Source organism: Clarias gariepinus, chromosome 17, assembly GCF_024256425.1.
Source record: "Clarias gariepinus isolate MV-2021 ecotype Netherlands chromosome 17, CGAR_prim_01v2, whole genome shotgun sequence".
NCBI lineage: Eukaryota > Metazoa > Chordata > Actinopteri > Siluriformes > Clariidae > Clarias > Clarias gariepinus.
Window position 1 is genome coordinate 14561015 of NC_071116.1, and position 22393 is coordinate 14583407.

The 22393-nt window shown below is 38.5% G+C and overlaps 3 protein-coding genes across 5 annotated transcripts in view; 1 reads left to right on the forward strand and 2 right to left on the reverse strand.

Annotated features, from left to right (window-relative positions):
• Window positions 1-2687, forward strand: part of LOC128545576 (uncharacterized) — a 42707-nt gene extending 40020 nt beyond the window's left edge. For both annotated transcript variants that reach the window (XM_053516008.1, XM_053516009.1), the window contains 3 exons: window positions 217-378; window positions 1395-1554; window positions 1715-2687. In XM_053516008.1, the coding sequence (XP_053371983.1) occupies window positions 217-378; window positions 1395-1554; window positions 1715-1803 (411 nt within the window). In that variant the 3' untranslated portion in view covers window positions 1804-2687. The remainder of the gene's footprint in view (window positions 1-216; window positions 379-1394; window positions 1555-1714) is intronic.
• A 439-nt stretch (window positions 2688-3126) lies between these two features.
• On the reverse strand, window positions 3127-11908 carry riox2 (ribosomal oxygenase 2). Its single transcript, XM_053516010.1, has 10 exons — window positions 11866-11908; window positions 9959-10419; window positions 9750-9869; window positions 9049-9177; window positions 8193-8296; window positions 7895-7997; window positions 6227-6395; window positions 4782-4870; window positions 4565-4708; window positions 3127-3490 (listed from the first exon to the last, which is right to left on the reverse strand). Exons 1-10 carry the CDS (start codon window positions 11885-11887, stop codon window positions 3338-3340), a joined length of 1494 nt encoding a protein of 497 aa, XP_053371985.1. The 5' UTR covers window positions 11888-11908; the 3' UTR covers window positions 3127-3337.
• Window positions 11909-14868: 2960 nt separating this feature from the next.
• On the reverse strand, window positions 14869-21789 carry tiprl (TIP41, TOR signaling pathway regulator-like (S. cerevisiae)). 2 transcript variants are annotated; one of them, XM_053515636.1, is made up of 8 exons: window positions 21754-21789; window positions 21044-21169; window positions 19282-19461; window positions 19100-19196; window positions 18872-19003; window positions 18690-18785; window positions 17106-17168; window positions 14869-15430 (listed from the first exon to the last, which is right to left on the reverse strand). In XM_053515636.1, the coding sequence occupies exons 2-8, from the start codon at window positions 21151-21153 to the stop codon at window positions 15308-15310; spliced, it is 801 nt and encodes a 266-aa protein (XP_053371611.1). In that variant the 5' UTR covers window positions 21154-21169; window positions 21754-21789; the 3' UTR covers window positions 14869-15307. The 2 variants fall into 2 exon arrangements, with proteins under 2 accessions (XP_053371611.1, XP_053371610.1); XM_053515635.1 differs by lacking the exon at window positions 21754-21789 and adding an exon at window positions 21683-21701.
• Between the last annotated feature and the right edge of the window lie 604 nt (window positions 21790-22393).

The window sequence follows — 22393 nt, forward strand, 5'->3', positions numbered from 1 at the left end:
AAACACCTCTATGTACATCATTTAAAATTTTAGTTGGTCAGGTATAAGAGAAAAAAAATGCATTTAAATAGGTCATGGCAGTGATTATTTTGGTATGGCTCCTATGTAAAGCTTTAATAAGGGCTCCTATGTGGTAATGTATAAATTCCGCTCTTATTAGAAGGTACTGAATGCACACACGATTTGTTGTATGACTAATGTTCTCTCTGTCCTCAGCGAAGGGCGTATGTGCAGGTGCAGAATCGAGCTCTGGGGATGGCACTGACTGTAGAGAAAACCGGGGAGCGGCCATGTCCAGCGAGACTCTCGCTGTGTCCTTCTGAACATTCGCTGCATACACAGCACTGGTTGTACAATCAGTCGCAGCTCAAGAGCAAGGTTAGCAGAAAAATCCTCCCATTTATACAGAGAAAGGTTGAATTTTTTTTTACAATTATCCTTTGATAATTAATAGAAAAATGTGCTAGTTTTTTTTTTTTTTTTTTTTTAAATCCATCAGTGTTGTGAACACATGCTTCAAATTCTGCCCTCTTGTACAAGGACAATACAACATTTGCTTACATCCATATCTAGACTTATTGCAAAAGCTTGAATAGTAAATGTTCAAGATCTTTCTTTGTTTTTAATATTACAAATTCTATTTTAATTTTAAATTCTAAATTCTAAAATGTATGTGTGTATGTATGTATGTATATATATATATATATATATATATAGCACAATGTTTTAAACATCTGAGCACAGAGAACTGATCAAAACACTGGTTCCTACTGCATAGAGGAGCTTTTGGTGTTTTGTTTACAAGTATTGCATATTTTGCTAGTGACATATTCTGTATGATGCATGCTGTTCTGTATTTTTCTTATAATATTTTCAATTTCATATGAGTACTAATGTAAAAACCATATAGTTACTATAGGATAGAGATGTACATATGCTTTCACATTGAGTATCATTTAGGCACAGATTCAGCTTTCCATAGCAGACTATGCTGTAATTGCTTCCCTGTTTCAGTGTCTCGAGATCTAAAGTGCCACGTGGCTAAAAATAGAGTTCTAACTATAGAGCATTATGGAAATTTCAACCAATTGTAGTGTTGCTCATCTCAGCAAAACCTAAAGTATGGATAAAACTTGCTGCTATAAAAAGAGAGATCTGAGTATGGTGAAATGTGATCTTTCTCATTGCATAGATTACAGTCTTTTGTTTAAACTGACATGAAGAATTATTAGGGACGTCATAACAGTTCAGCTGAGCAAAGAGTTCTGTGTTGTATATGTGTACCCTAACCTGTATGTCCTAGCTTGAGGAGGTTTTTCACTAGATATCACAAAGCATTTCTGTAAGTCTCTATAGATACCTCCCAAACGTTATTAATGTAAATGTGTGTACAGGTGGGGAAAGGCTGCATGTCTGTAATTGGTGGGAAAGCCTGTGTGGGAGCCAGAGTGGCTTTATGGGAAGAGCATGGGCGGCTGAACCAAAAATGGAGTCTTAATGAAAATGGGACGATTTCCACTCACTTAAACCACAGCCTAGTACTGGATCAGAGAGGTACGTTTCTTTATTATTAGCAATACCTAATTCATACTATTTTTACATATAAATAATTTAAATACATTGTACTGCAAAAGAACCTGATGCTTTACACATCAGCTCACCCTGTCTGCATTCTGAAACCCTGACTTGAGCCTTTCTGCTGGTGGCCTTTCAGGTGGGAGTGGAATAGACAAGGATCATCTGATCTTAAATGAGTTTTGTCCTGACAGAGCCACGCAATTCTGGGACATAGAGGTGCTTTAGTGCTGAGGCCAAGAATCAGTTTCCCTGAAACATGCTGGACAGTTACGAACTAAAAAGCACTGCCTCCACCCAGGTAAAGAGGAACAGGGCTGAAACCACTGTTCCTTAAAAAAAACCTAGCTCTGAAAAGCCTCATCTTCAACAGCTTGATCAACACACCAAATTGTTCAACCCATTAGGTGATGTATAGGTAAAATCAAGTGTTATAGCTTAGGCATATGAATCTAGACATGTGATTGTTCTGCATCTGGTGGTATTTAACAGTATGAGTGAAAAGCTGGAGGCTCGCACTCTCTCTCGTGTTAAACCTCGGAACAGACACAGAGGCTATAACCAGATGAGAAGGAAAGTCAGTTTAGAGAGGCGTTCTCATTTTTATGACCAACAACCAAAAACAACTACTAGTTTATTAAGACTATTCAAGAAGAGAAGACGTGATGAGAAAGGAGCTGTTTGCCGTTCCTCTTCGAGGCAATATAAAGAATATGAATTATATGCTTGCTATTTTTGTTCTCCAAAGCACATTTGCACTACCACGATCCTCTCTTGAACAGGAGTGGCCCTTGTAAAATGAGTGTGTTCCCCAACACACTGGTCCTGGATAAAACATGTGCTGTCCTCTTTCAGCCTCAAATGATGTCAAAACTCCCTTTACTCAGTCAAACACAGACCAAGAGCAAGTGCTTACTTCTGTTAGTCAGGCTTATGTACAGAGAATTATTTAAAGCTGGTCAAATCACTGGATTTCCCACTGAACACTGAGTGTATGATATTCAGGAAAAGATGTATGTATTGAATGATTATGTGCAAAAGAAATAATGTGTACAGTTAATATTATCACTGTTTTTAAATGGTATTAATATTAAAGATATTACATTCTGGTGTTCTGGTTGATTGAATGGGTGACAGGAACATAACGGGAACAAAAAAAATCCAGATTTCAGCCTTTTATCTGTAGATAGCAGATCCAAAAACAATTACACAGATGTGGAGGACAGGAGACGGTATGAGAATGACGTTGCCAACAGTGGTACTGAGAGGATCCTTGCTGGACGTCACTTTGACCTGCTGCTAGCATCACTACACAATAGCACAGTATGTACCAGAAGAATACCTCTACTGTTACACATAGTCTCGTGTGTCACTCTCCAGTGGAACTATTGCGTCCATCTGCTGGTCAGGTGGCTTGGACATGTACCCTCGGTCCAAAGCTGCTCGGTGCAACTTATAAACAAGATTACATATAAGGTCACACAGAACAAGAATGGAAAATGAGGTCAGAAGTTGGCATGTACTGCTTTTAGTTATACACTTTACACGATCGTCATTACTTGTGCTTTATTCTCAGAAGACAGCAGAATGACATTCCTTTAAGGCACCTAATGGCCAAGTTTGAAGGCTCACACAACTCACTGCACATGGTAGAGAATGATAGATCTGATTGCCTGTTTTCTTTGTACTCAGGAATAGCAATTTTAGTTTTTTTCCCAATTACTTTCTACAGTATATTGGGTAGATATCAAAACGCATCTAGTTAGCAGACCTGCAGCAATCCCTCTATCCAGAGCCCGAGGACCAGGCCTAGTTTATCAGCATCCTGCTGGAGCGGCAGCTCAGCCACACGGAGTCGCTCTCCACTCAGGAGCTGCTGCAAAGCAGGGAGGTGTGACATGGGGAAGTCCAGACCCTGCAGCAGAAATGAAGAAATATAAGCATGGAAAGGAAAAAAAAATTGACACCAATGTCCTGTGCGTTTACCGAGTGTGGAAAGGATTAACTGTGCCCAAAAAAACTAACTTGTCAAATAAATAAATATCATATTACAGACCATCTTGTTTTTTTTCATTTATTTCTTTTTTTTTTATACTTGCACTTGGTACAGCATATATTTACAGCAGTAGAAATTTACACCTTACTGTATGTGGAAGATTGAAAGGGATTGGGCTTGATTCAATTTATGCTTTTTACTGACTACATTGTAATTTGTTGATAGACCATGTGACTGCAATACAGAAGATAAAAAAACAAGACTTTAAGTCACTGTACAGCACAAAGAAAAAAATATTAACTTAGAATTGTAAACATTTGAAATGTTCCTTTAATAGAAATGTAAATACAGAGCCGGATGACTCCAGTGCTGTTATTCTGCACTTCCTGACTTCCCTATCTATTATCTATAATTGCTTACTAGATCACTGACGAGACATACTCCTTGGGTACCAAAATTTGGTGTTTTTCAATTCTCAAGTAGTAAATCAACTTGGTCGGTTTGATAAAGGTATCGAAGGTCGATACCCAGCCCTAGCTGTAACGTCCTCACATACTGCATCCATGGCAGCTAGGTATTTCAGTAAACCCGATTGGCTTATTAATTGATCAAATGAAAGAAAGACAGTAACCTAAACAACTGATAATGTGGAAAAAAGCTGACAGTTGTACACAATCATCTGCATGAATGTGCCAAAGTGTTCACAATCAGTTAATAAAAATGAGAAGTTGCTTCTATGACGTGCACAAGCGACTAAATGATGTGAAAGTTGTTTTGAAAATTTCAATTCTCATTTAAGGAGTGAACCATAGTGACTGAGGAATAACCGAACATTTCACTTCTTCTTTAACTTAATTTTTTTTTTAAATAAAAACATTCAGTGCTGATTTTCACCATGCTTCTATACAAATAATGCAATTTAGATGCTTAATTCTTATACTTTACAAAGCCTGCTGTTAGAATCATTATACTTATAGGGTGTTTGTGTGTCACCTGGACTGTCTTTTCTTCCTCTTCCCCTTCATCCTTCTCCTCCTCCTCATCATCATCATCATCATCTTGGGGCCCCATCATGTGTGTCTCTCTTTTGTTCCTGAGCGAGTGTAACACGAATGCTGCTAACTTTATAGCTTCATCCTAAAGGAAAATACTTTTTTTTTTTTAAATGATGCCAACAAAATTATACTTGACTTAACAGAAATGGACGTACTGTTTTGTCTGGACTCGGCTCCAGTGTTAGAACAATGTGCTCTCTGAACCTCACACACACCGAGTCCTCCAACGTTGGCAGCTTCCCAACTTAAATAAAAAGGGTAAATAAAGGCCTCTGTTAGCAGGTGTATCACTTTGTTTAACACTTTTAAGAGGACATGTGTACAATATGTTCTAGTTCATTATCTGGTCGCAAAAAAAGGATATGGACTTTTTGGAACTTCATGTTTTTCTGCATTCATTCCTCATAAAATGTGATCTGATCTTCATCCAAGTCATGAAAATTGACAAAAAGCTAAGTGGAGTCAGGTGTTAGCATACCGGGAGAAAATCAGTTTGGAGGTGTGGACTAGAGCTACTTTGACTGATTAAAAACCACACAAACTTTTTAAGTATGCTCTGCACAACAGATTTCAAAGCATCTTTCATCAAGAATTGTTGATTTACATAAAGCCTTTAGAAGGGTTACAAAGTCATTCAAAGACTTTAGAAGTTGACCAGTTTTTCACCAGAAGTTTCAACAGTGTTGGAAAACCGAGACACTTTGGGACTACGGCTACTCTACCAATAAGTGGCGCCCAGTAAAAATGACCCAAAGAGCAAAATGAAGCCTTATCAATGAGGTAAAGGAACAACACTGAGTGACCGGCAAAGATTTAAAGGCATCATCTGAATTGACATCAATGTTCATGAATCCACAGCACATTAAGGAAGCCATTAGGAAGCCATTAAGAAGAACATACTAAGAAAAACACTGCTGCCGTTTGCGAAGGGCAGAGTGACACTCCACAGCGGTATTATCTGAATGTTTTGTGCACTAATAAAACCAAGATTGAACTATTTGCATATTGCATGATAATATGCATTGAACACTGCATATTATCATGAACACATAATTCAAACCGTGAAGTATGGTGGAGAAAACATCATGGTTTGGGCCTGCTTTGTTGCATCAGGGTGTGGCCAGCTCTCAGACATTGAGGGGAAGATGAATTCCCAAAGAGGAAAATGAGCCAAAACACCAGAGCAAGTCCACAACAGAATTGGCTTTAAAACAAATTATATGCCTTTTGAAGTGGCCAAGTCAGAGCCCAGATCTTAACCCAATTGAGATGCTATGGAATGACCTAAAGACAGTCATACACATGACTTCCAAAGTCTGAATTATCATGTGTATGATTTGTGGGGGGAGGTGTCAACCAGTTATTAATTATTATTAATTACAATTAATAATAATTAAGTTCACTTACTTTTCCCACCATCATTTTAAATGCTGAATGAAGTAATCAGATTTTTTTTTTTATGTGTTATGATTTTAGGCACATTAGATGAAGATCGGATCACACCTAATGACAAATTAATGCAGACCATAAAATTCCAAAAAGGTTCACATGCTTTTTCTCGCCACTGTATTTAATTTCATCATATAAACTGCACACACACCTGGAGCGAGATCTTCTGCCTGCAGGTGGTAAGGTGGGAGTCTGTTGGAGATGAAGTCCTTTTTCATTTCGGAGGAGCGCAGATCCTGTTCGTCCTGCTCCAGTTGGTCGGCTAGACTCCTCAGCATCGTACACACCTGCTTCTTTACCTCAGAACCCATGTGTGCAGACTGACACACACATCAAACAGGGGAAACGATGAGGTCAGTATTGAAACAGGATTATTTAACAAGATGAGACTAGTTTTTCAGACTGCAAAGGTGAACATGGATCACACAGGTTGACACATTCTTTAACATGTTACTTTCCAACTTGTCATGTAATAACAGATGTAGCAGGTGAGTGGAGAGGTGTGACATTCTAAAGTGCAGAGCCTCAAGTTAATATTTTCCAATAGCAATAGATCCTGAAATGTTTTATTCTTCTTATACCACAGCAATTTGCCAAGAATGTTGTAAGAAAGGCACGTCATGCTTCTCACCCCGTTGTAGTTACATTAAATGTAGACAAATTTCCAAGAATCAAGCTAGTTCCTGTTATGAATTATATTATAGTGCCTATAACACATTCGTTTCCTCACCAGCCTCTCTTTTCTTTTCTCTCAAAAATAATAAAAGGCAGATTTTTATTTTACAGAGAAAATCAGAAGCACAAACTTCTCTGTCCTTGGGACCTTCCAACAGCAAGAAACCAACAACAACAACAAAAAATGTTCCACGTGCTAATATTTCGTTGGATCACCCCTGACATGGCTTGTTTCATCAACTTCATGCAACATCACAACATTTATTCTCCTTCACAGTTCCTGGAATATGCCCATGACATTCAGGAAGAAAAGATACATACATTTAGGCCGTCAACTAGCTTCATTTTATTGCCACATAATGCTGCTAAGTTCAGACCAACTAAAGCAACCCCAGATCATAACACTGCCTCTAGAGACTTGTACAGTGGCCACTATGCATGACTGTCCATCCCTTCATACCCTCATATCATTCTGGAATCCAGATGTTCCATGTTCATGAACTTTTTTCAAGTGCTCCATAGTCCAATTTTTATGCTCCCTACCAAACCGAAGCCTTTTCTCCGATTAGTCTCATTAAAGAGTAGTTTTCTTATGGCCACACAGCTATGTAGTCCAAATCCTGAGAGTTCCTAACATGTGTGTGGAAATTCTTTTGCTTTCCCTAGTAAACATAGCTGTGATTTCTACTGCCGGTTGTTTATGATGCAACATCAAGCCATGTGTTTAAGTGATCGCCAGTCACCATCATTCATGATTTTTCTTTGGAAAAGTTGGCAGCTTACTTCTGGTTTTAATCCAGGTTTTTAATAATGTACTGGAACAGTTCTTAACCCAATTCCAGGAATTCCTTTGCTTGAAACAGGCCAATAATTTGACTATTATGAAAAACTAACATTTTCCATGACTTGGAAATTATGAGAATCCAAGAAAGCATACAAAATTCAAGTACTAAATGGTGTAGAAGCAGCATACTCAAAACTGTCATTGTGATCACCTTAGGCAGTAAACTTTCTTTCGGGTGCTTTTGTCAGTTTGGCACAAGTTTAACACCTGATGCCTTTCCTGATGCAACACTCCCACTTTTATCCAAGCAGTACAAATAAAAAATACAACAACAAAAACTAAACAAATTAATGTTCTTACAGTAAGGAGATTTCTGGGTAAACCACGACGCAAGCCGATGTCGTTCTTCATGGAGTCAAACATCAAACCAGGGAAGATGTCCAACACAAAGTCACCCCATGACCTGGGAAAGAAACACACAGTATTATAGTTTAAAGAAAATGAACCAGCTCCAGTGCCCTTATTTGTCACATATACAGGTACAGTACATAACAGTACAGTGAAAATCTTTCTTTGCATATCCCAGGTAGGACGCTGGGTTCTTTAGCACCTAACTGAGTTATTAATACTTGGTCAGGAGGTGTGTGTATGCACATACATAATTTGATATGTGCTGAGAGTGAGGTGCGTGGAGTGCTCTACTCCTGTGGGTGTGTCCGCTTGGTGAATGGTTCCTCTGGGAAGGTACAGCAGATCACCTGCCTAAACACACACACACACACACACACACACACACACACACACACACACGGTGCATAATCAAAAAATACATGCAATCGAAGCAAATTTAAGATATAGTAAAAAAGCTGTCCATCTGTGGAAAATAGTCTGTAAAAGATAATAAATTGTAAAAACAATTTAGTCCATCAGTGCAAGTATTGTACCAAGAAAGGAAATTAAAGAGAAACTAAAAATTCTTTCCTGAAGTGAAAACATTCAGTCTTCAGAGCACACATGCAGTTCACTGCATGATCAGCAGAGGGCAGCAGAGGTCAGTGCATCATGTTCAGTCAAGGTATATAATTTAAGTCAAGGTATATAATTTAAATACTGCAATCAGATTAGTCTTGGTAGACTTTCCAAGCTTTTGTGAGAAAAATTTAGCTTCCATTCTGGATCGGGAAACTCTGGTCTACACACGGGTCGGGTCGGGTCGGGACGGGCCTCTGCCTGAGGAAGCGGCACTGATTGGCTCTTCATTTTACAAATTGAAAAAGCATTCCACCAATCACAGACGAGGCTGAATTATAATGCAGAGCGTGGGAATTGTCAAAAAAGACTGGACACCTAACCTAACATCAAAGTTGGAGAAAAATACATTGTTGATCGATTCTGATTAAATGATTCGGCATACTGTATAAATGCACATGTTAATATATTAGTGTCCATGTCCATGCAGTTAAATTGTAAACTCTAAACTAATTGTAAATAATTCAATCGGAATGCGTGATTACCTTCAGTATGATGTCATGAGTGGGTTTTCCGATGCGCTCCTCAGGCTCTGTGCTATACTCGCGGGCCAGCGGGACGGTCGGCTCGTACAGGCGCCAGTGCTTCTGACCTTCCAGCTGCAGAATAAACACCTACACCGGGGCAAAGAAAGCACTCAGCACTCAGGGTACATATTTACAGGACACTCACAACATACATAAACGGCTGTGAAAAAAGTATTGGCCCCTTCTGGTTTTTTTTGGGTGGGGGGAGGGCTGGGGGGGGCATATTTGTCACAAATAAATGATTCAGATAATTTTCATAAAACAATTCTGCATAGAAAAGTAGGCCAAAATTCCTCCACAGTGATGCAAGAGGCTTCTTGCCAGTAACTTCAAACGCTTGATTGCAGTTACCGCAAAAGTAGAATAGTTTTAGAGGGCTATTACTTTTTTCACACAGGGAAAGGCGCAAATACTTTTTCACGGCACTGTATACGACATACACATACTTGATCTTTGTTGCATTAGTTAAAAGAATTTTCCACTTTACTGAGAAATGAAGCAAAGGCTAAAACCTTTTAGATGAATTAAATTTAGGCTAACGTTACTTATGAAATTCTCAACTGTTCATTTACTCTCAGTGAGAACGCACATATAGGACTGCTGACACTTAACAGCACTTAAATATCAAACAAGCCTAAGATCATGCTCTTTAGTACTACCTCCACGTCATCATAGTGAGGTGGCAGGCCCTGAGACCCCTCCGGTGTGATGTAGACATTGGATCCGACCAGCGACCCGAAGAAACATTCCAGTCGCTCCTGTATATGCCACAACTCGTCCTGGAAACACACAAATACACACACATTCCATCTTAAAGTACACCAAACACGTTGAATTTATTCTTGGATTAAAAAGCTCCACAGCTTACCTTAAACCTCTGTGGCTGGTGAAACTGGATAGTGGCTTTCTTCTCATTAAAATCCTTTCGCAGCCGGCTGTATTTCACTAGCCCCGCATTGTTCATCACTTCCTTGTTGCCGTTTACGCAGCGCACAAAGTTCAGATCTCTGCCGTACTCCAGACCCTGGACACACAGCTGTTTAAGATCTGACAGCTGAAAGAGGGACTGGTGGTAAGACACAAGTGCTGGGTCTGATCTCTGCAGCAGCAACGGTTTCTTCTCCCAGTGCTTGAGGAAGAACTCGTCCACAGTCATGGGTGAGATCAGACTCTGGAAGAGGCTTGCTGGAGAGTCAAAGCACAGTGGAGATGCAGGGCTGGTGGGGTCTGTCTTTCTGTGTTTAGAAGGCACTTCTGTGTCCTCCTCCTCTTTCTTATTTTTCTTCTTGCCATGACAGCTTCCTGCTGATCTGCCTTTTTTAGGCATCCCTGTACAGATTACACATCTCGGTTAGTGTCTCATGACATTATGACCACCCACCAAATATTGAATGGGGCCACCAAAACAGTAATTCTAAAAGCTTTCTATTGGAACCAGCATCAACCGTTTTCTTAATATGAGCTACAGAAGTATTGGATCGGACTACACGGACAAGCCTTCATTCCTTAGGTGCATCATTTAGTCTTGGCCACCCATGACCCTTGACAGTTCACCTGTTTTCCTTCTTTGGATGACTTTTGGTATGTCCTGACCACTGCGGACTGGAAACGTTCCACAAGAGCTGCAGTTTTGGAGTTGCACTGACCCTATTGTCTTGCAATCACAATTTGTCCCATCTCACAATAGCTACATTTTCAATATCTTGTTACAATGCCAGCTGGAAGTGGGTGTGGTATAGTAGGCAGCAAGTGAACGTTTTTTCCTGTAGTTAATGTGTTGGAAGCAGGAAAAAAGCATTGGCAAGCATAAGGATTTAAGTGACTTTGACATGGTGGTTAGCACTGTTGCCTTACACCTCCAAGGTCAGGGTTCGATTCCTGCCCGTGTGCATGTTCTTCTCGTGCTTGGTGGGAGCCAAGAGCTCCAGTTTCCTCCCACAGTCCAAATATTGTCCATAGTGTGTGATTGAGCATGTCTGTATGTGAATGTGTGCCCATCCAGGGTGTACCCCACCTTGTGCTCTAAGCCTACTGGCATAGGATCCAGGCCCACTGTGAACCTGTATACAGGATAAAGTGGTATAGACCAGTGGTCCCCAACTTTTTTATCACCGCGGACTGGTTATCATCCTAAAAATTATTCGCGGACCAGAGGGAGGTTGGGGGGATTAGTGGTGCCTGATGTGCGTTCAAAGCATTTTCGCCGAGGGGGGGGCGTTCGAAATATTTTCTCGGAGCGGGGTGCGTTTAAAATATTTCCACGGAGCAGTTCCAATTGCAATTTTTTTTTTTTTTTTTTCGCGGCCCGTGACCTGGGGTCCTGGGGACCACCGGTATAGACAATGAGTGAGTGTGTGAGTGAGAAGGTTCAAACTGTGATGGCTAGAGGACTAGATCAGAGCAACTTCATGACTGCAGGTCTTGTGTGATGTTTCTAGTCTGCAGTGGACAGGACATATCAAAAGTGATCTAAGGAAGAAAAAACAAAACAAAACAAAAACAAAAAACTGTGAACTGGTGATAAAGTCTTGGGTGGCCAAGGCTCACTGATGCACATGGGGAGTGTAGGCTGGCCCATGTAGTCTGATCTAATAGAAAAGCTACTATATATTTGATGAAAATGTTACTACTGGTTGGGATAGAAAGACAGTGCATCACTGTTATAGTGGCAAAAGGAGAACCTACTCAATATCAGGCAGAAGGACATGATGTTATGGCTGATCTGTGTAGAATATTCATTATTCTAGCCAAAATGTATATTATGCTATATAAAACCTATAATGAGGAGATGGGTCATGCAGCAAGGAGAGAAGCAGTAAGATCTGAGACGCTTAGAACAAGGTAGGATTTAATACATACAGGAGGACAAAATTTATTAACAATAAATAATAATTTAAAAAATCTCTTTCATTATAGTGTAAATGCCCCACGTTGGTTGGTTTACAGTACTGACTGATTGAGCTGCTCATAAAACGAAGACTAACTGATAAAACCGAGTCTTATTTCTGCTCGCTAGATAAACATAAGACTTAAAGTGAATTAAAATCTACCTTCCGATAACGATGTCACTGAAGCAGATGAGGGTAAGCGGTGCAGTAGTGCAGAGAGAATCACGCCGCGTCCCACGTGAAAGTCACGTGTTACGCCGCTAAGCCTCCGACTAGAAACACGTATTGACTGAAGTTCCACCGTGTGTTCTGAACAAACGGTTACTATTGGAAAGCACTGCTCAGTTTAATTCATCATGATGGAAATGATTTCTCATAACCAGAGTTGGGTATAACGCGTTACTGTGATCTATTTACTGATAACGCAGTAATGTAACGTATTACATTTTAAATGCATTTAATTTAATTACAGTTACCAATGTAAATAACATTACGTTACTAGCGTTACAAATGTAGTGTTTATCAGTGACAATTTATCAAAATGCATTAAAAAAAAATCACGTTTGCGTGGCAGCATCAGTTAACGAGCATGCGCAATAATCAATCTACGAAAAGCTTTAGTTTTACATTTAATGTTGTAACGGTTTCACACTTTTTGCACGGGTGGCACCACAGACACACGGACACGGTGGGAAAATGGGTAATTTTATTTCAGGGAAAAAAAAACGGGGAAGGAGAAGGGTTAAATGAGGGAGAAAAGGAAGACCTGTAACGCGGAGAAAGCCCAAATTCCATTAAAATTAATTACAGGGGCGACGCCTACGTAGGGAGCCTACGGAGTGAGCGAGGAACGACAACAGGTTGAGGCGCACGCTCATCACAGGCGCGCGCCGTGACAAATGTTTTTAAAGTAACTGTAAAGTAACGTAATTAGTAATCTGATTACTTTTTTTTAGTAACTTCCCCAACACTGCTCATGACTGTTATAGTGCTGTTTAAACACTGAAATGACGAACAGAGCAAATCCAGACACAAATAATCACTCCTGCGCGCGTCTTACTTTCTATTGGGCAACTATTACTGCTTGTAGAATAATACTTAAAGTTTAGTGTTTTACCACAAAATGCAGTACATCCATATAAATACGTGGTGTAGTGGTTAGCACTGGCGCGTTGCACCTCCAGGGTCGAGGGTTCGATTCCCACCTCGGGTCTCTGTGCATGTTCTCCCTGTGTTTCGTGGGTTTCCTCCCACAGTCCAAAGACCTGCAGGCTAGGCTAAATGGTGTTCCCAAATTGCCCGCAGTGTGTGAATTATAATTGAGTGTTGAAATGGGATGGAGAGTTGTGGACGGACCAAAATATACACACTAGATGGTGAAACGTTTAAAACACCTGGCTGTGTGCTTACTGAATATCCAATTCCAGGTTAAGTTGCCTTTTCTGTTATAATATCCTCTACTATTATAGGAGGGATTCCATTACAGTTTGTGAGGATTTATTTTCATTTAGCTACAAGAGCCTTAACAAGGTCTGGCACTGGTGTCTGGTAAGGAGGTCTGGGTGAAGTCAGCGTTCCAGTTCGTCCCAATTAGGTTAAGGTCAGGACTCTGTACAGAACACTCGAGTGCTAGCATTCTATCCGTTTTAAATATGTTCATGAGGCTTTATTTTGTGCACTGGTGTGTTGTGATACTGAAGCAAGTTTGAGCCTCTTAAAGGGAAATCATAATGCTAAAGCCTACAAAGAAATTCTGTATGATTGTGCTTCAGCTTTGTGGCACCAGCTTAGAAAAGACTGCTGGCCCTGATGATCAGGTTAATATACTTTTGGGAATATTGCGTAGGTAAGATATACTGTAAAAATATCAGGTAGCAATGCTGGTCAGCAACCTGAGTACACAGAATCAATATTAAAGAAGCACATGGTGTGTGTGTGAAGGAAGTCCTCTGCAGGTTGATATTAGTCCAACCCCCCCAAACCACACACGCAAAAAAAAACCCTCCTCAACTGTGTTTGACTGATGGCACATAGTTATGAACCTAGTAACCCAGTGTATACAGTATATCTGTGAATTTACTGTACTACAGTATTTTTTATACTGTTTATTGGAACTAAGCTTTTATCAAGTTAAAAACAGAAATTTTGAGTGTTCTCTGAAATTTCCTTTTATGGTTCTTTATACTGGCAAATTAAGAACCAGTATTAAGAACCATAAAAGTGAATTGAATTCTTAGTAATGGAACACATGGCATTAAATGTCTTTTGTAAGAATAAACCCCTTTTACTTGTCTGGGTTTTATTAACTGCAAAACTGAGCACATATTACTTGTACTTGCTTTATTTTTCGTTGCTTTCTTTTCCCTCCAACTTACAAAAAATATTTCATATTAATATGTTCTCTGTTTCATATTAACATTTCTTTTTCTCACTGAACGAACAATATCTTCTAGAAAAACATATCAAGAGAAATTTTGTGTGCTAATTTTGTGAGCTAATGTGAGTGGTCCCACGCCTTCAGGGCTGTGTGTGGGTGTGGAGTTTACATGTTCTCCCAGTGCTTGGATGTAAACTTTTCTAGTGACTAAAAGACATGACCTGCACTGCTCCCAAGTAAATTCCTGTAAAATTATTATATACAGTATACACACTCCATTTTTTTATTACAGGTAATCATAAACAGTGCACTAGACCCGTCTTGATTTACATTGCCATACTCTGAGCAATTACTGTAGCCTTAATAAACGTGATCATGTCATCTAAAGTTACTGATTGTTTTGAATCTGCGTACTCCAATTGCATATGGAATGTCAACTGCTTTCAACTTTACATTTACAACCTTAACCTTTATCCAGCTATTTCTTTTAAATAAACACAACACACAGAAGAGTGACAATTACGAACACATACTTTTAATAAATCATTCTGCAATTCTTGTTTCCCAGCATCCCTCAAAATGATAAAAAACTACCTTTTCTACTTGATTTAAAAAAAAAAACAAAACTAACCATTTTGGTTACACTGTGTGAATACATCTCAAACAGATTTAATGAGCCAGTAACAGAGACTCTGACTCGAGGATGACAGTGAGTGTTTTATTAATTAGAAAAGTCTTTAGAGAGAGCTGGGAGCTGATGGACCTGCATTCTAGGAACATACCTCCCTGCAGCTTGTTACAGCTCCATTTCAGGGTTCACAGGCATCAAATTCCTCCATGTCTGAATGCTGATATGGGTTCAGTGAGCATTGCATGTATATAGCTGTGTGCAGTAAGAGGCAACAGACTGATCCTAGATCAGCACTCTGAGGTTTGACATGTAGTCTGTGCGTCACTGTGGAGATCCGGTTGGTGGCTGTGACTCTGGGAACTCGAGTTTCTCACACTCTGTGAGTGTTAGTGGTAAATGCTGAACAATCTCATTAGGGTCTGTGTAAAAGGCAGGAGGAACATGCTGCAGAGAGAAAAGAAAGCGGCATGAAGACAAACAACAAGTAAATGAAATAAATAATAATGTGGGTATTAAAGGTTTTATTAAAGGTCCTCAATGGTTGCGTAGTCCCTGAAACAATAGAGGTGTTACTAAAGATCAATGCATCAGCAATTATAACATTAGATAAACCTTTACCCATTTATGTAAATATCCAATCAAGCAAACATGTAGCAGCAGCACAACACATTGTCTCAATGTTAACATTAAACACTACAATGAGTAAACATGATCTTGGACAGTGGCATGGTGGTTTGTCAGATAGATTGGGTATAAGTATTTCAGAAACATTTGGTTTCTGAGCAGTCTGTAGAGTTTAGACAGCTGAAGATCAGGTAACAGTTTACCTTGGTCACACCAAACATCAGAATTTGCCAGGATTTCCAAAAATAAATTCAGGATTCATTCAGTTGTCCAGTTTTAATCACCCTGTGTCCAATATAGGCTCAAACCCTAAATACACGATAAAGCAGTATAAACGATGAGTGAGTGAGTGAGTTTGAAATGTATGAGGAAATATCAACAAATACATTAAAATAATCAGATAGTCCCTGATGAGTGAGCCAAGGGTGACGGTGGCAAGGAAAAACTCGTAGATGGCAACAGGAAGAAACAGTGAGAGGAACCAGACTCAGCAGGTAACCCATCCACATTTGGGTGATATCGGATGGCAGGGATTGATTTTCAGTCTTATTGAGCGTTAGGAGGCTGGAAGTTATGTATACCAGGAGAGGTGTTTAAATTAATATGCGGTCCACTTTCATTATTGGCTCAGGTACAAGTCACAAGTCATCAGAGTACAGCTGTCTGCTGTTCCAAGATGCTCCTCTGTTCACCATGGTTGTAATGAGAAATTTGATTTGCCAAAACCTTCCTGTCAGCTCTGGCCATCGACCTCTCTCATCCCTTTCATCAAGGCATTTTCTATTATGGAAGGGCTCGTCATATCAAATTAAAAATTTTATTTGTCACATACACAGTGATACACAGTACGATATGCAGTGAAATGCTTAAATGGCTGCCTGTGACCTTAAAATAAAATACTATAAATAGGAAATAAATATGAAAAAAAAAATATAAGGTTAATTTAACTAAGAAATAATAAAATAAAAATAATAATAAAATAGAATGGAATAAAATAACTGTACGGTACAAAATATACAATATAAGAAAAATATATGAAAAAATATAGAAAAATAAGAAAAATATATGAAAAAATATAGAAAATAAGAAAAACAGCTGTACAATATAAAAATATAGAATTTATAGAATTTTGGTGTGGGAATGAAGTTGAATATAAATAGAAATGTCCAGGGGGTGTGCATATAAGCATTCAGTATAAACTCCAGAGACTGCTGCAAATAATTTTTGGAAATCCTCGCAAATTCAGGATTCAGGATGTTTGGTGTGAAGTTCTTGACCTGTCTCCACATGATTTATGCATTGTGCTGCTCCTACACGTTTGGCTGATTGTGTAACTGCATAAATGAGCAGGAGTTTCCATCAATTTGTCTAGTAATTACTGAATATGCATTTGCAAAACTTTATGGTAATGTTGCGTTGCTTTGCTTTTGAAGTTACAAACATTTCTGGCCTTTCACGTCAGTTCAGCAGTCTAGATTGGTAGTGCGTCTCTTACCTTTAGAGCTGACACTTTGCTTTCTCGTGAGCTGAACTCCCGCAACATGTAGTTTTTCCCAGCCTGCAGGTCAACAGAGTATTTGATCATTTATGCATAGCAGTCTTTACTGTTTTTAATGCAGAGACTGATTCATCTTAAACAGAAAGTCCCTTAACCTTAAAAAAAAAAAAAAAAAAAAAATTACTCTGCATTTATGTTACCTCTGAATGGAACAGTCTGTACTTGACTATGTCCTTTTTGCAATTGAGGCACAATTTGAGTTAAAAAACACAAATATTTGTCTGTATTGAATATCACTGGCAAAAATCAACTGTGATGAGTGATTCAGTGTTTACCTCCTTAGTGTTTTTACATGCAGACACAACCAGCGAGCATGTGTATGTTAAAATAACCTGGAGCACATACTTGGATTTGCAGCATAACTCTTTAAAGTAAGAGATATTGCTTTGTTTATTACTGATGCTGTAAGTAGCCATGGTAATTTAAAATCACATGCTAAACTCTGGGTTAAGTAGACCATCCTGAGTACCTGACTGGGAATCAATTCTAAGTTAAATAAATTCTGAATCCAATGCAGCAGGAGTGCCTTGAACAGCCTTTTGAACAGGATGGAGCAGAGTTAATTTCAGGGCTAAGAAGGCATAAACAAAAGCTGAAATTAAACACTTAGCGAGATGTATTTTAAATCGTAGTTACATACACATTTTACATTGCATCTAGAAACATCAGTTATATTAATATGCAAGATTAAATATTGATACCCAATCATGCTATGTCCTGTATATGGAATATATGTTCAAAGAGAAAACATGCTTATTAATTCTATAAAGGGTGATTAATTTAAACCGGGACTTGTGATGAAATTTCTCGTGAATGAAGGCGTAAAACAAATTGACATTTACAGAAGCACAGTACAGTCATGAGACTCTTAGCCTCAGTAAAACGTCTGTACTGTGCAAACGTTTTTAAAGAAAGCTGAATGTCCGTGAATGACAATCCCAGCCATGGTGGCTCAGAGCCCACTGCCATCAATGGATAACTTGTCAGCTGCAGTCTAATCATTGCTCTGACGTACTGAAGAAAACTTTCTACCTTGACGGTCTCCAAGCACTGGTTCGCTGCAATAAGTGCTTTATTGTAGTAGGAGATTATATAGAGAAATAAAGGGAGTCTTTACCCTCATAAATGTTCTGTTATTCTGCACAATCAAAAGTCCTGGTTTGACCACTTGCTATCAAAAAGCATTTTAATAAGTTTCATTCAGAAGTTATAAAGTTCGCTAGATTGACATTTATCACTGAGTTTTGTCTGTGCTGGATAACAGATTTACATACTTGTTTGTTTTTCAAACATAAGCATGATCTAAGAAAAGAAGAAATTTGCTCCACTGAAATAATTTCACCAGTATATAATTTGTTAATTTCAGTAACTGAGAAATCTCAGTTCACATTTGTATAAAAAGGTGCATCAAAAAAATTTTTAGGCACATAATCTGTCCTGCTATGGCATTCTTTCTGAAAAAGGTAATCTGACTGTATGTTTTAATCAGAGTATGTAGCTGGAAAAACAATCTTTGCTTGCCTCATGATAGAGCCGCGTGTCGTTGATCCGAATCAAAACTCCATCCACTCTCAGGAAGAAGCGCAGCAGCACAAAGAAACTAGTTGGCATCACTCTCTAAAACACACATGCGTGCACACGGCACTGAGTTAGTAACTACCAACACATTCTCAAATAATGCAAAAGAAATGGTCATGACGTACAATTTTCACACTGATCATAGATACACCATGATCATGAAGCTCGTCCTCAAACAACAACACGTCATCAAAGAACATGATCTGCTCCCGAGCCTTCAGTTTCTCCAGGTCTATCCGGTCTGATGTAGGAGACACCTGAGCATCATACACACATCTTTTAGAACTGATAGATAAACTTTGTTAAAACTTTATAGAAAAAAACATAATAATGACGATATCGTGCCAAATTACTGTTATCTGCAGGTCTTCACCAAGCAATGTGCCTTTGTAATCTGTTGTGTACGTCCAGTCATACCGCTTTACTACATCCTTGTGCTCAGAATCGGCTCTGCAGCAAAACACATTAAAAAATTGCATATTAAATAAGTTTGAATAACTTGATATTATTTTGTGTTTCACTTGTCAAGTCTCACCTGCTTTCCTGCCACTCCTGGGCACATGCGACTTGCACAGAGTCTCGTAAATTGTTGACACGCCTGAGGGCATCGATAGCGTTGAACTCGATGCCGAAGCCTTCGTTATGCTGAATGCGCAGCACGTTGTCTCCAAAAAGCATCTCGGGGAGAGACGGCATGTGCATCTCCTCCGCTAACCTTTGCAGGAAATCAGCAGAAGCATGATCAGCACAAACGTAAATCAGTTCAAAGATGTAATAGATTCTACAGTGCCAAGAAAAAGTATTTTTCTCTTTCTGATTTTGGCATATTTAAATCATTCACATCATCAGACTAAATTTTAATATTACATAAAAATAACCAGAGAAAAAGCTGTCCACACCTGCCCGTAAACCTAAGAAATGGTTGTGCCACCCTACCAGTTATTAGGTTTACAATCAAGAGCTTGAGATAACTGGCAATGAGTCTTTCACTCAATACTGTGAAGGGATTTTGTCCCATTCTTCTTTGTAAAATAGTTTTAAGCAAACAGCCTGTTTGAGGTCATGCCACAACATCTCAATCGTATTTAAGTCTGGATTTTGACTAGGTAAATCTTTTTTTAGCCATTCAGATGTGAGCTATTGAAAGATCGAGGTCACGTTCTGATGTCTGGTCATTCTATTCAGAATTTTCTGGTAGAGCACTATCAAGCAAGTCATCCAGGCCCAGGTCATCACACTACTGGTGGTGAAGATTTGACTGTGGTATGATGGTCTTTTTAGGAAACACTGTGTTAGTTTTACACCAGACATAACAGGATACACGCCTTCCAAAATGCTTCTCGTCAGTCCATAGAATATTTGTCCATAGATAATCAAGATATTTTTTGTGAGACAAGCCTTTGTGTTCTTTCTAGTCAGCAGTGGCTTTTGCCGCAGAACTTTCTGAGACCATTTTTGCCCAGTCTCTTTCTTATTGTTTAGTCATGAACACTGACCTTAACTGAGGCAAGTGAGAGCCACAGTTCTTTAGATGTTGTTCTGGTTTCTTTAATGAACTCATGGATGAAATGTTTTTGATCTCTTTGAGTAAGTTTGGGGCCGGACCCTCCTGAGAAGGCTCATGTGTTTTATTTATTTATTTAAAAAAAAAGATCTTTTAGCATGCTTCACCGTGTCAGACAGGTTCTATTTACGTAATTTCTTAAGTCAACAGGTCTGGCATTAATCAGGCTTGGGTTTGGCAACTGGAACTAAAGGTAGGTTTGGATAGTTTTCCCCCCTAAATAATCCTAAATCATCACATCATTTAAAAACTGCATTTTCTATTTATTGGGGGGGATCTCTGTGTAATATGAAAAAAAGTGTGATGATCTTAGTCATGGAAGTGTGACAAATATGCAAAAGAAAATCAGGAAGGGGCAAGTGTGTGTGTGTGTGTGTATATATATATATATATATATATATATATATATATATATATATGAGTTAGCCATAAAAAAGGCTATACACACTTCAGGAAAGAAAAATAGTATTTTAGTATATAATGAATAGTATAGTATAATAGTATATAATGAATTTAGTATTAAGATATTGATACAAGTTTTTATTTTTCTGAAGCGTGTATACACTTCTGTATACACATATGTGAGCTATGAAAAAGTTTTTGTCCATTCCTGCTTTTTTTTTTTTGCATATTTGTTACACTTACATGACTAAGATCATCAAATACATTTTTAAATTTAACAGAGATAACCCGACTTGTTGTGCATGCATATATTAAAAAAACAACAACTCACTGCTCGATATCTTTAGATTTCATAATATGGGTTTTTGCTGAGGTGACTTTCCATGGCCCAAATGTGAAGTCTTGCTTGCTGCTTTTAAATCCATGTGATAACATCGACATAGCTGAAGGTTCTGATCTGATACAGAGAACAAAATCACTCTGAGGAAAAGGTTAACATCCTTTACCACTGCCATCATTCCAACCCTGGTCCAGGAGAAACCCAATCCTGCACATCTGAGTGTTTTTCCTGCTCTAACACAACTGCAAATTAGTTTAATAAGGTCTAAGTTATGTGAACAGAAAAAAACACTAACTTGGTGTTACTCTAAACCAGAGAATCTGTGCACTAACGTGTTAAATTAAACCAGCTGTCTTTATACACTGCAAGTACAAGCACTGCTTAAACATTGTAGACACACAGACTAGTGTCCGCACAATACACTGTGATATCCTACGGTAAAATTCAGGCTGTAAAAATTATATTAATGTAAATCAGATATAAACAAGTTTGGTGTTCATGACAGCATTCCACGCTACTGAATGTTTGACGTTATCAAAACATAGCGATTAGCTTAGCTGACATGGTGAGGTATTTATATACATATGTAACCGTCTAATTAAACAGCTCTAAAGAATGATTTAGCTCCACTTAGCATGTCGTGTTAAATCCTCATAAAACCCGACGTGTCTCATTTGTAGCTAAACGCAACCAAAATCTACCTGCCGCGTCCATATACGTCCAGTACTACGAGAAAATATTTCCGACGTAAAACTCGAGCCAGAGTTTAATGGTTCCTCCTTTGAATCTGTGTTTACATCTGTGCCACTACTAGATGGAGTCATTCTACAGAAAAGGTGGAATTACTTTTTCCACACATAGAACTTCTTTAATAGCAATAACTTTTCAAACTTTTAAATTTACAAAAGTATAGCTTAATGCAGCTGTAAATACATTTAATAACTGGTGTCACCTTTTTTCCTGTTAACACTAATAACTGTAGCACCAATGACAATTTTTTTAAAACTATTTACAAAATGGCTTCCAAGTGTAAGACCTCATGGCTTTCAATTACGTCACAATAAATGAACTATTAGATTAAATCAGTTTTTATGTCCAATATTTAAAGATATACTTAATATATATTTAATATATACTTTTAATATACTTAATAATGAGTAATACTTACGATGGAAAAATAGGTGTAAGTATGCTTAAATAGGTATAAGTATGCTTTAAAGTTTTCTATATTGGATTCTTCCCCACTGGTAAGGTAGGTTTTTAACTTTTGTACGGTTTTTACTGTATACCTAGTTTTTGCTCTTTGGTAGTGTTGATTGCAGTGTGATTGAAGTAGGTCTA